This window comes from Pipra filicauda, unplaced genomic scaffold (assembly GCF_003945595.2).
Source record: "Pipra filicauda isolate LSUMZ 115617 unplaced genomic scaffold, ASM394559v2 scaffold691_size150487_pilon, whole genome shotgun sequence".
Taxonomy (NCBI): Eukaryota; Metazoa; Chordata; class Aves; order Passeriformes; family Pipridae; genus Pipra; species Pipra filicauda.
In genome coordinates, this window is record NW_024104855.1 from 104996 (window position 1) to 120950 (window position 15955).

Here is a 15955-nt window from a genome sequence, read left to right on the forward strand (position 1 = left end):
AAAAGACCAAGTTGCAGTGGAAAAATCACAAAAATAAGAAAGCAAGGTACCCCATGAGGGGTTTAATGTTGCACAACCAGCATTTATTTATTTTTTCATCGCCTGTTATGCCCCTTTCACCAGCATTGCCTTTTTAGAAGGTTCTAGCACAGCAATGGTGAGATTTTAGAGGAGGTGGTGGAAAATCCACACGCTAAACGCTGGGAAGCACCAGGGCCTGGAGATCTCTGAGAAAATTATCCCAAAAGAAGAGAGAAAACCAGCCCAGCACCACAAGCAAATCCCATTTCTGGACATGGAGGTGGGAGTCTGGTGCAGCCCAAAATTCAGAGGTCAGGGACAGTGGCTCAGGAAGCTATAGGGGTGGGAAGATTTATTGTCCACTGCCATGCTGGAGGATTCTCCTTATCCCAGGACCGCTCTCTGCTGCAGTGTCACAAACATGGGCAATACGGTTAAGAATAATCTTCTGGAAACAAATCAGCAAATTAAACATCCAGGGGTGTGTGGATGGTTCCTGGCAGTTGTCTTTCCTGGGAACTGGAATGGCAAATGCTGGGCATGTAGAAGAGTAGCTACAAAACTATATTTTAGATATATATATATATATATATGCTCCTTTTTACTTTGCTAAGTGTATTTTTAGTTGGAAAGTTCACTTCAGGGATGTGGTGTTTTGAATCACCTCAAGTGATTCAAGGGTCCACAAGTCCTGCTGCATTACCCAGCAGGAGTTAAGGAAACTGGGACTGGCATCGGTGTTCCCAGTAGAACAACCTGAGTCAGTCCTCAGCAAACCTCAGCTTTTCCATCTGACATGAAAAAAAAAATACCACATGGACTTGATTTATCTTATTCTGCTAAAAATCCCAGAAAAGTTTCCCACCAGTGATCCCCTAAAATCCCGGTCCTTGACTTGGAACAGTCGCACAGTGCTCCAGACTGTGGCAGTGAATTATTATATCATTATCACGATATTACTATTCCATTTTGGTACAGAGGAGACAGTAAAGCAAGTGAAAAATTGCAGAAGATAAATGAAGAGCAGCGAGTAGAAATTTGTGCAGGTCAGTCAGAATTTAGGGCTGAGGGCGAGATGGATCGAGTACCAGACTGTAAGCAAACATATTAATCTTTATTGCTTATATTCGTTCATCACGTGCTGCGTTTGGTGCATCACGGTATGCGTGCCCAATAGTGTGTCACAGGAATATAGTGAAGGGAATTAGTAACATCCCTTAGTGAAAGGGATTTTCATACATTCCCAGAGTGAACAACTGCCCTGCTGGCAGCGCTTGGCTCTCGACACCCACGGCGAGCGCAGAAGCTTGTGATTTTATTTATGCTTTTTCCTTAGAGAGAGCGGAGCGTTTTATCCATTTTGCCTTGGAACGGCGCGGGTTGCGCCGAGGGGTTTGGAGCGGCGGGAGCTGGGAGGGGAGGGAGGGGCGGGGCGGGGCCGCGAGGGGGCGGGGCCATGGGAGAAGGGCGTGGCTCCGAGGGGCGGGGAGGAGATGACGGCGGGGGCGTGGCCTCGGGGGGCACGGGGCGTGGCTCCGAGTGGGGACGCGGCGCGCCGGAAGCGTGCGCGCGCACGCCGCGCACGCGGCGGGGGCGTGGCCGGAAGTGCGCAGCAGCCGCGGCAGGCGGGGGGCGCCGCCATTACGCGGAGCGGAGCCGACCCGAGCGGGCCGCGCGTCCCCGGCCGCCGCCGCCGCCACCCACAGGCGGGCCCGGGCCGCGCGGGGCCCGCCCGGCCCCCGCCATGGAGGAGAAGGGCTTCGCCAAGGAGCTCGACCAGTGGATCGAGCAGCTGAACGAGTGCCGGCAGCTGAGCGAGAGCCAGGTCCGCAGCCTCTGCGAGAAGGTGAGTGCGGGGCCCGGACGTTGGGGGAGCGGCGTGGTGCCTGTGGGATATCGGGCACTGGGAGACACGGATGCGGCCGCGGGGATGTCGGGCATTGGGAGAGCGGGCTGGTGCCTGCGGGATATCGGGCATTGGGAGACGCGGATGGTGCCTGTGAGGTGTCTGTCATCCTGCTATCCTACACAACGTGTCGTAGCCCCGTGCTGAAAAATCAACCCCAAGTCAGTGAGGAAACCCCGTGACATCCAAGGTGGGATCTAGGGAAGCAGAGCGGGTCAGAGGGGAGGCTCGGAGCCTGCTGAAGGGGACCAAAATAGAAGGAGGAATGGTCGGATAAAGGACACCGTCTGCAATTCCGGGCTGTGGTTTGGACAGCCCTTGGCAAATGCCGGCTTGGATTGGTTTAGTGGAGACTGGCAAGAGTCTTTTTCTTTTTTTTTTTTTCAGTCTAGAGAAGGATCCTTAGACTGGTGTTGGGTTTTGTCTGAGAAGTCCAATAGCTCTGTGTGAACACTCCCTCTACACTGCAGACAGCAACCAAGTGAAGGTTTTCCTTGGCTGGTGCTTCCAGCAATGATCCCGACTCCTACCTCACCCCCACTCTGCCTGTGTTTCCTTCCCTCCTTTTTCCTTCCCTCTTTCCTTTTTCAATCCCATGTTGGGAGCTTTGTGACTCCTTCTGCAGAGCTCCGTCGTTTCTGAGGGAGCTGTGGCTGCTGTGTTTTGGGAAGCTGGAGCTGTGGCTGTTTGGGAAGCTGGAGGGCAGTGCCAGCAGACTGTGGCTGTGCACACAGGGAACAGGGAGAGTGGCAGCTCAGCTGGAGATGGGGAGGGTGTTTGTCCTCCAGGTGACAGGTAGGTGTGTCATCTGTCACAAGCACCTCGTACTTCCAGGGTGCTGGAAACTGATGGAAAGGACTTGGACACGAAGGAAATACTGTGCCGTGCTCTGACTTGGCTTGTTTAAGTTTTGGGGAGTGGTTTTGTCACCCGGGAGAGGAGCTTACAAAAACCTCTGGGTGTGCAGCCCTGCCACAAAGCTGGTTTAGTTGGTTTCCTTGAAATAATATTTGGGGAAACCCTTTTGTCGCTTCTTAGCATTCCCTTTTTTGGGACTGATTCTGAAGAGGCCAAGCAGAGTAGTACCTCTTGCCTCGGGTTTAAATTTGTGGAAGAACTCGGTACTAAAACAAAAAAACAAAATGAGGTGGGGAAAAAAAAAACAAATCCCAGAGTTTCCATGTGTGTAATTTTTCATTACTGGCATAATGGACAGTAATGAGGGAAGGATTGGGCATGGCTGGGGGTGCAGGTGGGGGAGTTGAGAGCCGTCCTGCTTAATCCAGGTTAGGGATTTTTCACCAAAAAAAAGGTTTTTCACCAAAATAATGAAATGGGATATGTAAGAAGACAAGGAAAAGTCTGTCTCCTGAATTAAACAAGCAGTCTTCCATAACCATCCCTCTCCTTGTAGCTTTTCTTTCCTACCCTTGTTCTTTGGGGGTGTAAGAAGGGCCACAGTCTGGTTGCGTGAAATTCCTGGTGTTGTGTTGAGTCACGGTCAGGAACGTTTCGTCTCTCCATCTCTGCTCTCCAAGGATCTTGTACACAAACCACACCGGGAGCTGGGATGATGGGCAAGCTCACAGCTGGCAAACAGTCTGTTCTTCAAAGTCACTTTGAGCACAGACATGGCAACTCTTGTTTAGGTTTATTTAATGAAAACACCTGAAAGCTGCTTCTTTTCATCCTGACCTGGATATGGTTTTCATCCAGAACAAGTGGGACAGAGATGCTCAGGAAGCTGATAATGTTAGTCACTGTTTTCTATAGCAAAGGTAGCTAAAATTTGACTTTTAAGTCATAGTTATTTATCAGCCTCCTGAAATAAATAAGTGATGACGATGCCAGGCAGCCTTGCCTGAATCAGAGATTTTTGTTCTTGTTTTTTAATGGTGCTTTTCGTTATTTTAAGTCATTTGCTGTCAGTGCTCGCTCTGCACAGTGCAGACGGATGCACTGGGTAGTTACTGCTTTTCTGGGCTCTTTTTTATCGATGCTGAAGATTCTGAAGGTCTCTAAAATCATCGTGTGAGGGCAAACTTGGGCTCCTGGGCCTGACTTAAACCAGCTCTGCGGAGTTAAAATGCCAGGCTGGGTCTATCCACGTGCACGGATGTGTGTCCGCAGGGTGAGCTAAAAAGGGCTGCAGGGGAACAGCTGGTTGGCAGCGTAAGGAGCTGCTGCTCATCAGCTGCCAGCTCCTCCCTTCTCGTGAGGGGAAACTTCTGGATCCTCCTGGTACCAGAATTTCAGGACCTGGGCTGGATTTAAGGTGGGCGTATTTGCCCTGTTCCTGTGGAAGGGGAGCTCTGCTGAGCTCCAGGTTCCAACTAAATGCTAGCCTGTTGCTGTGTGCAGCAGTCGGAACACACAGAGCAGCTGCTTTGTGGGTTTATATTTGTCTCTCCCCGAGGGTGGAAGCTCTCCAAAGGCACTATAAATGCTTTTAAAGATGTGTGAGTGAGCAGAGTCTGAGTGCTACTATTGCACTCAAATACAACACACTGAGCAGTTCCCGGTCGGGTTAGGAGTGCAAGGCAGACCCCACGTCATCGAGTCCGTGTGCAGGATGTGTCTTTTAGGGTCAGGGTCACATCCCTCGGGTTATGTTCCGTGCAAGGGGCACGCTGGATGCTGTCCAAGCTGTCCAAACTGCTTGGGGTTTAGTTATTCCTTCCAAATAGAAGCTTTCCCTAAAAGAGGCAAGGCAGCAAACATTGGAATGGGAATGCAGTCATCCTTGGGGAGCCCACTGAGGGTATCCTCGGGAAGCAGCTCCTTCCTGGCAGTAGCAGGTGGGAGCTACCTCATCCCGAGCTAAGGGATGTGGCAAGGAATGCCCAGATCATCACCTGCTGGTGACTGCTCAGTGCTGGTGATCTTCCCTCCCTTTTGTTGGGATCAGACCGAGCCAACCCGTGGGTGTTCCCTGTGCCTCCGGTGTGCCTGGAGCGCTGATCGGCATCAGTCAGCGAGCTGGAGGCAGCACAGCAAACCTGGTATTTGATAAGGATAATAAGGTGGTGCAGATAGGCTACATTACATGGCTGTAATTAGCAGAGGAGCTACTGGGTGTGGAAGAAGAGATGACTAAATCCAGGGATGCCATCCCTCCATCTGTGGCTGTTTTGTTGCCAGCTGGGTATGGCCAGGGAAGCTGGTTGGGGCTCGGTATGTTTCAGTTGCCTCTCACTTTGCTTTTCCAGTTGTATGTGACTTGCTTTTAGAAGTTACTAAACTGTTGTGCTTGGAAGAGGATTGGAATTCTGGCAGGGAAAAAGTGCCCTGGGCGAGGGGAATCAGGCCTCGCCACAACAGACCTGCTTGTCCTTGGGCACAGGGATTTGGGAAACACACCTTGTCTGTCCTCACCCACCAAACTGTTTTTCCAGTGGTCAGCTTGAGCCGCTTTGAATCTGGCTTTCCAGTGGGAATGCAGTGGAATAACATCCACACCTGCTCTTGGAAGAGCTTTTTGACCTAAATGTGTTTTTCTTGCCAGGCTAAAGAAATCCTTACAAAAGAGTCGAACGTGCAAGAGGTACGATGCCCTGTCACCGTCTGCGGGGATGTCCACGGGCAGTTCCACGACCTCATGGAGCTCTTCAGGATCGGCGGGAAGTCGCCGGACACAAATTACCTGTTCATGGGAGACTACGTGGACAGAGGCTATTACTCCGTGGAGACGGTGACTCTCCTAGTAGCGTTGAAGGTATGGCTTGAGAGATTTGGGGCAAAACCTCTGGTTTTGGGGAATTTGGAATAATTTTCTCCGGAATGATTTGCTCTGGAGACTCAGGAGCTGACTTGAGCTCAGCGGATGTAAATTGATAGGCAGCAATGGACACGTGCTGAGCACGGAGCTGAGCGCTCGGCTGCCGTTTGCAGTATTCCATTACTGCCTCTTTCCATGCCCGTGGTGCAATTCCCGTGTTAAGGAAGCGTTTCCTTCGTCCCCAGGTGCGCTACCCGGAACGCATCACGATCCTGAGGGGCAACCACGAAAGCAGGCAAATCACACAAGTCTACGGCTTCTACGACGAGTGTCTGCGCAAGTACGGCAACGCCAACGTCTGGAAGTACTTCACAGACCTCTTTGATTATCTCCCACTCACAGCTCTAGTAGACGGCCAGGTAAGCCTGGGAGAAGGAAAACACTCCGTTCCACGGGGTTCTGCTGGCTGGATTGTCTGGCAGCCACGAGAACAGTCCCAAACCAGCTCCCTTAAGTGGTGGTGCAAGGGCTGTAATTGCCAACTGAGCTAAAAGCAGCTGATTTGGAGATCGTTCTAAACGACATGCTCTGAATGGATTGCTGTGTTTTTTTTTTTCTGGAACAGATATTCTGCCTCCACGGTGGCCTCTCTCCATCCATAGATACACTGGATCATATCAGGGCTCTGGACCGCCTGCAGGAAGTTCCGCACGAGGTAATAGGAAAGGAAATGCCTCAGAAACTTCAGTAATGCAAATGTATCCTCACATTGAAATCCATTTAAACACATGCGGATTAAGGCCTTTCCAAAATCCAGAGCGGATGAATATTTAGGCAAAGCACACCCAAGTCAGTCTGCTTTGATTACAGCAGCCTACAAAAGGAGAGCTGTGGGGGTTTCACAGCTGTCTTCCACAGAATCACAGGATTTTTGGACTGTCAGGCTGACTCAAAGGGCAGTATTTGGCAGGGAAGGGTGTTTACTACCTTCAGCCTCATCACAGAGGTGGTTGTGAACTGACAACCACCCCGTGAAGCCACATTGTGTCACCATCCTTCCCCCCAGCCAATTCCTCCTTCAGTGGTGTTTCATCCTTGTTCATCACTTTCTGGGGGCCTGAAACCAGGGCTGAAAAGCCACCCTTGGAGCTCCCAGGGCAGCTGGAAGTTGCGGGGCTTGTGAGTGTGTGTCGAATAAACTCAGCGTGCTGGGAGTCTTGTTACTGTAAATAAAATATGTTTCACCGCCTTGGCAGCGATCTAACAACGCTTAATCTTTCCCAAGGGTCCGATGTGTGATCTGTTGTGGTCGGATCCGGATGACCGCGGTGGCTGGGGCATATCTCCACGTGGTGCTGGCTACACCTTCGGGCAGGATATCTCCGAAACATTTAACCACGCCAATGGTCTCACACTGGTCTCCCGTGCTCACCAGCTGGTCATGGAGGTAGGGCAAGCACTCTGCTAGCCAGGGCTAACCAAACAGGGGCCGCTGGTGTCTCCTCTCTGACACCTTCCACTGATGGGTTTGTTGACACCTGAGTCTTAGGTGGGTAAGTGCCAAGGGGAGGCTTTAATCATGTGAAAAAAACAAGCAACGTAAAATTACGTGCTTTGACTCACAGTGTAAATAAGGGGATGTCCTGCCCTTTCCAAGTAAATGTCCCCCTCCAAGTAAATTGCCAAAGGGACCTTGTTGCACCCTGTTTGTGGCAGGAGTAATCTCTTTACATGCTGACAGCTCTACTTGGGCTGCTGCTGCATCCGTAATACTCGGATGTGACAGAGATTAAGCCATTTTTGGCTGTCAACAGGCTATTCTTGAATGTCTTGCTGGAAAACTGCCAGGTGGGTCAATGGAGCAGATGTATTTTTAAAATCTGCTGCAGATAGATCCCTTAAGCAGTACCGTGTGTCTGAAGTCACCCCCATCCAGCAGGCAAACTGTCAGTGGTGGTGGATGAAAGCTGAAGGCATCCCTAAAAATCTCAAGGCTTTCCTTGTGGTACAGCCCATAATTTGTATATAAAATGGATAAACACACAAATGAGGAATGGATGATCTCCTGGGGAGTGCTTGAAGCTGGTTTTGCCAGGTACCTACTGCTGCTGCTTGCAGCAGAGCACCTATTTTGAAATGAAACCAAATCACTTGGAAATAGTTAATGAAATCTCCAGTTTCACAAGTGCCTTGGAGCATTTCAGGCCTGAAGAGGAACTTCAGACAAGCTGAGGTTTAACAGAGACATTTTCTTCCTCTCTCTCTCTCTTCCTGGCAGGGTTATAACTGGTGCCACGACCGGAATGTGGTTACCATTTTCAGTGCCCCCAATTACTGTTACCGCTGTGGGAACCAGGCTGCTATCATGGAACTAGATGACACTTTAAAATATTCCTTGTGAGTACCCTGGCTTGGGCTGGGCTGTTCTCTATTCCTAACAGGTCTATGAGGAATGTCTGATCCTTTCCGAAGGGGTTCTCCACGAAAAGCCAACTCAGACCACTCTGGGATTAATGTTGTTTGCTCTACCCTAAAAATAAGTAGTGAGTTAATAAGCTCCTAAAAGCTCTTCTTCCTGGCTGGCTGGAGAGTCAGAGCTTCTGCACTTTAATCCCTCTACTGCCCAATCTTGACGGAGAGAGTAAAAACATCCAGATTTATGTATTTGTTTTAACTCTTGGTAGCATGAGCTTTGTAAAGGTGGGTGAGAGGGTCTGAATTTTGTGCTCACGTGGCAATGGGGATGGGTTGTAAGCAGCAATTTGGCCAATGGATGAGTTTTAGCTCCCGTGGACACTTGTTTTGGAACCTGAGATGTTTTACGTGGAAGCAGCTGGGATGAGTACAACAATAGCAGCAGGAGAACAGATCTGGTATTTATTGTGGCGTTGGAAAATGACTTGTGGAGGAGGGTAAGTGATCCCTTTCTCTCCCCTGCAGCCTCCAGTTTGACCCAGCACCTCGTCGTGGAGAGCCTCATGTTACCCGTCGTACCCCAGACTACTTCCTATAAACCTCTCCCAACCTTTGTAGAAGGAAGTACACCTGGCATTTTAAAAAAAAAGAAAAAGCAACAATATTTACACGTTTCTGTAAGAAATCAGGGTTCGTCTCAACTTCAAATCCCCATCATGGACCAAAATGTGCCATACAGAGGACGAAGAGCGTTTAGCACAACTTGAGACTGAATTCCTTACAACACTCTCTCTCTCTCCCGTGCCCATCAGCCCGAAAGTCAGTTTGCCTGCTGTATTTGTAGTCATTGTTTTCCTTCTGGACTGTTCAGAGAGGAAAAGGTAACTCTAACAAACACTTCATCTCCTTTGAAGCTTCTTTGTACATTTTTAGTTCTAGTGTTTAACTGGCATGAATTAGAGTTTGTTTTCCAGGGAAATACACACTAACTCCATCCCCCATCACTCTTTATTTTATTGGAAAGACCGCTTGACTTAACTGGAGAAAGGAAGTGAATCCTGCTTGGGAGTATGTTGTCATAACCCGGAAAAAAAGCGTTCCCTTTTTAGCTCTATTCCCGTTCTGTGCTGATCCTGCCCCCTTTTTTTTTTTCTTCTTCTTATTTTTTTTTTTTTTTTGGGTTTATTTTGTCTCCCTTTTTTTGTCGTTTCCCTCCCCTCTCATCCCCTCTGTATATTTGTCCTGGAAGTGCTTGCAAATCCTCCTCGCTGTACCCGAACCAATAAACGCCCTTGTCAACCCCCAGTCCGTGGTGTCGTGCGGGGCCGGGGCGGGGACCGGGGCGGGGACCGGGCCGGGATGGGGCGGCCCCGGGGGCGGAGCGGCGGGGTCAGACCGAGCCCGGAGCGATGGCGGCGGCCGCCTACGAGCTGCTGGTGCTGGGCGGGGGTTCCGGGGGGCTGGCGGGGGCCCGGCGGGCGGCCGAGCTGGGGGCCCGCGTCGCGCTGGTGGAGCCGCGGCGCCTCGGCGGCACCTGCGTGAGTCACTTGCGGGGGGACCCGCGGCGGGGGGCGGGTGTCGCGGGGCGGGGTCCCCCAGGCTGGTCCCGGTGCCCCCCGGGAAGGGTCGCGGTGCCCTCGGGGGTGGCGGCGGTGCGGGGAGCCGGAGGGAAGGAATCGCCCCCCCGGACTGGGAGCGTTGCGCAAGGACCCGCCTTGTCACGCCGAAGCAGGACGGATCCCAATGCCCCTCTCCTCCTGCTTCTTCCCGGCCGTTTCCAAGCCGGTGACGGGGTGCTGATGGATCCTGCGTCTGTGCAGCAGAACTGCAAGGCGGCTAAGCGGAGCCCACGGGCACGGCGAGCCGGTAACAAGCCAAAAAACAAGCTTGTTCCTCAAACAAGCCAGGGGCAGGCTCTAGTTTTATTCCTTAAGTGCGTTCTGCTGGAAAAATTGTCATACCAGGATCAGAAGTGCAGGAAGGGGATGGCAGACGCCTTTCTCCCAGCAAATCGCTTTAAAATGATCAATGGAAAAAACCCCTCTGTGTTTGAAGGTTCCGCCTTGCATATTCTCTTTCAAGGAAGTGAAGGAAAACAGTCAAACCGCAAGACCTTGAGGCGCCCGAGGGAGTTACACCCCTCTTTTGCCAGGAACCCGTAATCCCGCCTTTGTTTTCCCGGGCAGAGCGCTGAGATGCAGCACCAGCCTGCTGTGGGATGTTCTCCTGAGCGTTGCCTTTGGAAAACTGAGCCTTAAAACTGAGCTTTGTTCTTATTCCACCCCCAGGTCAATGTTGGCTGCGTGCCAAAGAAGGTAAGGGTGTTTTGCCACTGGCTGTGGTGGCACCTCTGGTGGCTTGGGTTGGGTCTGGTGTGAGTGCCTGCCAAAGTGCAGGGAGGTGCTGGCACAGGGTGTGGGGAGGAAGGAACGGGGAGGAAGCAGGGCCTCAGAGCACATTGTGTCCTGTGGGCTGCTCTGGGCAGGTGTGAGGTATGGGGAAGTGTGTGTGGGGGTTTCCCAAAATCAAACCGGTCTTCCTGAGCCAAGGTGCGGTTTGTGCGGGCAGGTGATGTGGAACACGGCTGTCCACGCGGAGTTTATCCATGATCACGCTGACTATGGCTTCGAAACACCCAGTGTCAAGTTCCACTGGAGGTAAGAATGGAAAGAGCCAGTTGGAAGTGAGCATCTCCCAGTGAGTATCCCATGGGGAGCAGCCACAGGTCAGCACCGTGGCCCTTTGGCTCGTTGTCCACCTCAAAGGGGTCCCCGCCTGCTTTGAGGCTTCCCGTGGGTGGGTGCAGAGCTGTTTCCATGGCTGTATTTTGGAAAAGAGGGGTGGCACACTGGCTGTGGGAAGAAGAGGCAGGCACAAAAACCGCAGGTTGGTGGAGAAGTGATCACAGGCAGCTGTTTTGTTTTGTGGCATGGATATAATGTACCGAAGGGGTGGAGTTCACAGAATCATTTAGGTTGGAAAAGACCTCCAGGATCACCGAGTCCAACCTGTGACCGATCACCACTTTGTGAACTAGACCATGGCACTAATTGCCACATTGTTCTCCCTGAGCTCTTATCTGCTGATGGTGACAGTAGTCCCTGCTCTGTTCCAGAACCATCAAGGAGAAGCGTGACGCGTATGTGCGGCGCCTCAATGACATCTACGAGAGCAACGTAAAGAAGGTGAGCGTGGGACGTGTTCATGCTGGGGGCCGAGTGGGAGAGCGGACTCTGATGGATTTGTGGCCACTTTTCCAGCCTTAATGGGTGTCCTCTTTTCCAAATGTGGGAGCCCTGTCTCCTGCAGCCCATCCTTCTGTTAATCCCGTGAATGTTACCCACCCTCAAAGGCTCACATCGACATCATTCGGGGCTACGGCAAGTTCACCGCTGATCCTGAGCCAACCATTGAAGTGGATGGGAAAAAGTACACGGCCCCTCACATCCTTATAGCCACGGGGGGGCGCCCGGCTGTCCCTTCCGACAGCGAAATTCCCGGTGAGCCTGCTGAAATTCCCCAGGAGAGAGGTCTGCCAGAGCAAAGCGGGTCCAGGGAGGGGAAGTGGGGCAGGTAAGGGGTGTGAAAGGGGCTCTGCTTTGCAGGTGCCAGCCTGGGGATGACCAGTGACGGCTTCTTCGACCTGGAGGAGCTGCCCAGGTAAAGTGGGGCTCACCCCTCATATCCGCCAGCTCTGGCTCCGTGTGCCTGGACGCGGCATCGTTGCTTCTCCACAGGCGCAGCGTTATCGTGGGGGCCGGATACATCGCGGTGGAGATCGCGGGGATCCTCTCCACGCTGGGCTCCAAGTCATCCCTGCTGATCCGCCGGGACAAGGTAATGCCACCCACCATCTGTCCCCAGCCGCGCTTCCCGCCTGGCAGTCACATCCCAGCCCACTGGGGTTTCCTGCTTGTCAGCTCCTTGTAAAGAAGGGTCTGAGTTAGCACAGGAATGATGATGGAGAGGATGGTGGCATTGGGCTGATGGGTGTAAGGGGGGGCTGGGGGGACATGTTTTGGCAGCCTGGACTAAATTCCTGTGTGCCTGGAATTTCTGCAGCCCCGTGTGCCACCGCACCCGTTCTCTTGAGCTTTATTTCAAGTCACAGCTTGAAAAGAGGATTAAAGGGAAAGAAAATAATGGAAAAACAAACAGAGAAGTTTAACCAGAAGCGCCCCAAACCTCTCGGGTCCCAGGAGCAGGGAAATGCTGGGGGAGGGGCTGCCAGGCAGTGCCTTTGCCTGCGGACCCTCATCTGACAGGGCTGGGGGGTCCCTGCCCAGGTCCTGCGAACCTTTGACTCCATGATCAGCTCAAACTGCACCCAGGAGCTGGAGAACACGGGGGTGGAGGTCTGGAAGCACACGCAGGTACGAACGTGCAGAGCGGCCCTGTGGTTTATCCCATTCCTCCTGGGGAGGCAGGGCTGGGGGAAAGCTGCTGTTTTGGGTGCTGCTTGATGAGCCACAGTTTTGGTGACATTCCTGGTTTTGCAGCACAGCTGCAGGGCAAAGGCCATCGGCACCTTCTTCTCCTGAAGCAGCTCCTGTTATTCCCCACAGGTCAAGACTGTCACTAAGTCCTCCTCTGGGCTGCTGGACGTGACGGTGACCTGCTCGGTGCCCGGCCGCAAGCCGACGGAGGGAGTGATCCGGGATGTGGACTGCCTGCTGTGGGCCGTGGGGCGGGAGCCCAACACTGAGGGGCTGTGCCTGGACCAAGTGGTGAGGCGGCAGCACGTCCCTTCTGTGCTGGTGTGAGAGTGCCCACAGGTCTCTGAGTGTCCCACAGGTCTCCGGGTGTCCCACGGGTATTCGGGGTTCCCAGAGCCTGTCACAGGATGGTGCTCCCACCACTTGCCCCCTCGCCACCAGCACGGTTCCCCCCATGGGCACGGCTTGTCCCATCCCTCCTGGAGTACGTGCCAACGTAGCTGCTGTTTCCCATGGCAGGGCGTGCAGGTGGACGCCCAGGGCCACGTGGTGGTGGACGAGTACCAGAACACCACCAGGAGAGGGGTCTACGCCATCGGGGACGTCTGTGGGAGAGCCCTCCTCACCCCGGGTACTGCGGCCGTGCCCCCCTCCCCTCTACAGCCCCTCAGTGCCACGCCGTGGCTCAGGCTCCCTTGTCCCTCCCTGCAGTGGCCATCGCGGCTGGCAGGAAGCTGGCCCACAGGCTCTTCGAGGGCAAGCAGGATTCCCGGCTGGACTACAGTAACATCCCCACCGTCGTCTTCAGCCACCCGCCCATCGGCACCGTGGGACTCACCGAAGGTGGGGACAGACGGGGCACGGGGCTGGGGACGCCGTGGCTCAGAGCTGCTGCTCTGCTGCTCGAGGAGGGGGTTTGATCCCCGGCAAGTGCGTCTGAGCCTTGAAAAACGGGCTTGAGTCCCTCTCTGGGAACGCACACGCTGTGTCTTCTGCTGCAGAGGAAGCCGTGGCTGCACACGGGAAGGAGAACGTGAAGATCTACAGCACGTCCTTCACCCCCTTGTACTACGCTGTCACCCAGAGGAAGGTGAAGTGCCTCATGAAGCTGGTGTGTGTTGGCAAGGAGGAGAAGGTGAGTGGAGGGGAGCAGGGAGGGACAACGGGGGGGTGGTGGGCACCGCAGCTGGCTGTCCTCTTGTCCCCGTGCGGTCAGCTCTGACCTGCTCACCCCAGGGCCTGGGGTCAGAGTTCAGGCCTTCATTTTGGCGGCGCTGGGTCCCACCCGGCCTCTCTCCCTTCTTCCCCGAAGGTGGTGGGACTGCACATGCAAGGGATGGGATGCGACGAAATCCTGCAGGGCTTTGCCGTGGCCATCAAAATGGGGGCCACCAAGGCCGACCTGGACAACACCGTCGCCATCCACCCCACTTCTGCCGAAGAGCTGGTGACTCTGCGCTGAGCTGGCGGGCACAGGCACCCCCAGGGGTGGCAGCTGCAGCTGGGAAAAAATGTTTACTATGTTTTTAAAAGTGCCTTAGTGCCGGATGGGTGCCCCGGAGAGCGTCCCTGCAAAGTTGGCGTGATGTGCTCTGGGGTCAGAAATAAATACGGTGATGCTGGCGAGTCTCTGCCTTTTGCCCTGCTGGTGCCTTGTCTCCAGGGGTGGCACGTGGGCCAAAATCTCCCTGGAACCTGGGGGTAAACAGCCAATGGAAGGGAATGCTGGTGCTCAGCCTGAGTGTGAAGCTCCAGACTTTGCTGAGGTGTCTCCGTCCTGGCCAGCAAAACTGTAGCAGGCAGGAAAATCCTGCCCAGCCCTCCTAACCCCCTCAGCATGCCTTTAAAGAGAATATTGGACTGGGAGGGGCTCAAGTACAGGCAAAAGCCCAAATGTAACTGGCATCCTCAGTTATCCATGTCAGTCTTTGGAACAATAACCATTTGCAAAGCTTATTGCTGGCTGAAGCACAGGAAATGCCCTCTGGGCTTGCTACAGCCCATCCTCAGGCACGTGAGGGGAGTCACCTGGAGTTAATTACTGATTAAATTACACCCTTTGAACGATGGGGACTTTACCCCCTCAGTCAAAAGGCTGTAAGTATTTTTTTTTTCCCTTTTAACTGACAAGTTTGGTCGCTTGATTTTAAGGCTTGATTTGGGAGTATTTGAGAGGTTTGTCCCTTGCCTCACAGCCAGAGTGATGATCAAAGTGCCTAAAAAACCAAAAGGCAGGGGCACACAGGCACAGGCAGGGGCTGAGTGTCCGCAAAAGCCACTTTTTTGGAGGAAATTGGGCAAAAAAAGCTGAGGGGAAGCTGAGCCCCGGGTGTCACAGTAAGACCACATCCCCTTGGATCCGCAGCAGGGAAAACTGAAGGGAACCGGGGTGGGACTGGGGTGGGACAGAGGAAAGGAGGAGCCCAAATCCTGCAGTTTTGGGGCTCAGGACAGAGCCCCAGACAGGTGAGAGGCTGCAGACTCCAAAAATGAAGGATGTAGTCTTCAAGTTCTGAGCCTGATTTTGAGCCCCCAAAACACAGCACTGGGTCTCTGTTTGTGAGCCCAAACCCACAGGACTTGATCCCTGTTCCGAGCCCTTAAACCCAGCTCTGGGTCTCTCTGGGAGCCCCAAAACTGCCTGGGGGGCCGTGGCTGAGCCCAATCTGGCAGCTGTACACCATCAGACACTCACTCACTGCCCACCCCCAGGGGATGGGGAGGGGAATCAGAGATAAAACACCGCCCATCGGGTAAGTTTAATAATGAAACAGAACAGTTTAATAATAGAAACAAAAATGATATAATGCTGTAATATCAGTGATAACCAGCACCACTCCCCACAGCACTCGCTACTCCCACACCTGCCACTGCCATGCCCCAATGCCTAAAATAGAAGGAAAGAACTTTCTAGACAATATCAGTGTAGATAAAATAGGGAGCAGGTCTTTAATTAAAGTACTTTAGGTACACTAAATACATAAGTGCATACATACATATAGCATAGGGCTCCTACAATTTTATAACACTAATTATCATACCTAATGGATACATCCAACTCGAAATTTGTCCACCCCTTGGCCCACCTCCCTGGAATTGAGTCTGAGGTCTCAAGACCCCTTCCTTTTTGACCATCATCATCTTCAGTATCACATGCCTCTTTGGAGCTTCTCCAGGATTCCTGGGCCTTCTGGATTGCTTGACTACAACAACATCTTATTATGTCCTTCTAGGTACATGTCCCAAACAAGATGTACTTGCTAAAATCTTTTTTCCTTGAAAAGAACATTAAACCAAACTTGAAAAATTTCAAGAACTTGACACAAAGCGTGAGAAAGGGAGTTTGGTAACTGCTAACCTCTATTTTAAAGTGTTGGAAACTATACAGCTGTATTAAAACCATATCTATAATATATATAGATAGAAAATCTATATATAATCTATAAATCCCTTTACAGC

At 52.6% G+C, this 15955-nt stretch overlaps 2 protein-coding genes across 2 annotated transcripts; both read left to right on the forward strand.

Annotated features, from left to right (window-relative positions):
• The first annotated feature begins 1627 nt into the window (after window positions 1–1627).
• PPP2CB (protein phosphatase 2 catalytic subunit beta) lies at window positions 1628–9365 on the forward strand. Its single transcript, XM_027749386.2, has 7 exons — window positions 1628–1867; window positions 5433–5642; window positions 5891–6064; window positions 6271–6360; window positions 6931–7092; window positions 7924–8042; window positions 8586–9365. The coding sequence occupies exons 1-7, from the start codon at window positions 1766–1768 to the stop codon at window positions 8656–8658; spliced, it is 930 nt and encodes a 309-aa protein (XP_027605187.1). The 5' UTR covers window positions 1628–1765; the 3' UTR covers window positions 8659–9365.
• A 104-nt stretch (window positions 9366–9469) lies between these two features.
• Window positions 9470–14127, forward strand: GSR (glutathione-disulfide reductase). Its single transcript, XM_027749397.2, has 13 exons — window positions 9470–9598; window positions 10349–10375; window positions 10629–10717; window positions 11176–11245; window positions 11413–11560; window positions 11666–11720; window positions 11798–11897; window positions 12347–12433; window positions 12626–12787; window positions 13016–13127; window positions 13208–13339; window positions 13498–13631; window positions 13809–14127. Exons 1-13 carry the CDS (start codon window positions 9470–9472, stop codon window positions 13956–13958), a joined length of 1395 nt encoding a protein of 464 aa, XP_027605198.1. The 3' UTR covers window positions 13959–14127.
• The last annotated feature ends 1828 nt before the right edge of the window (window positions 14128–15955 follow it).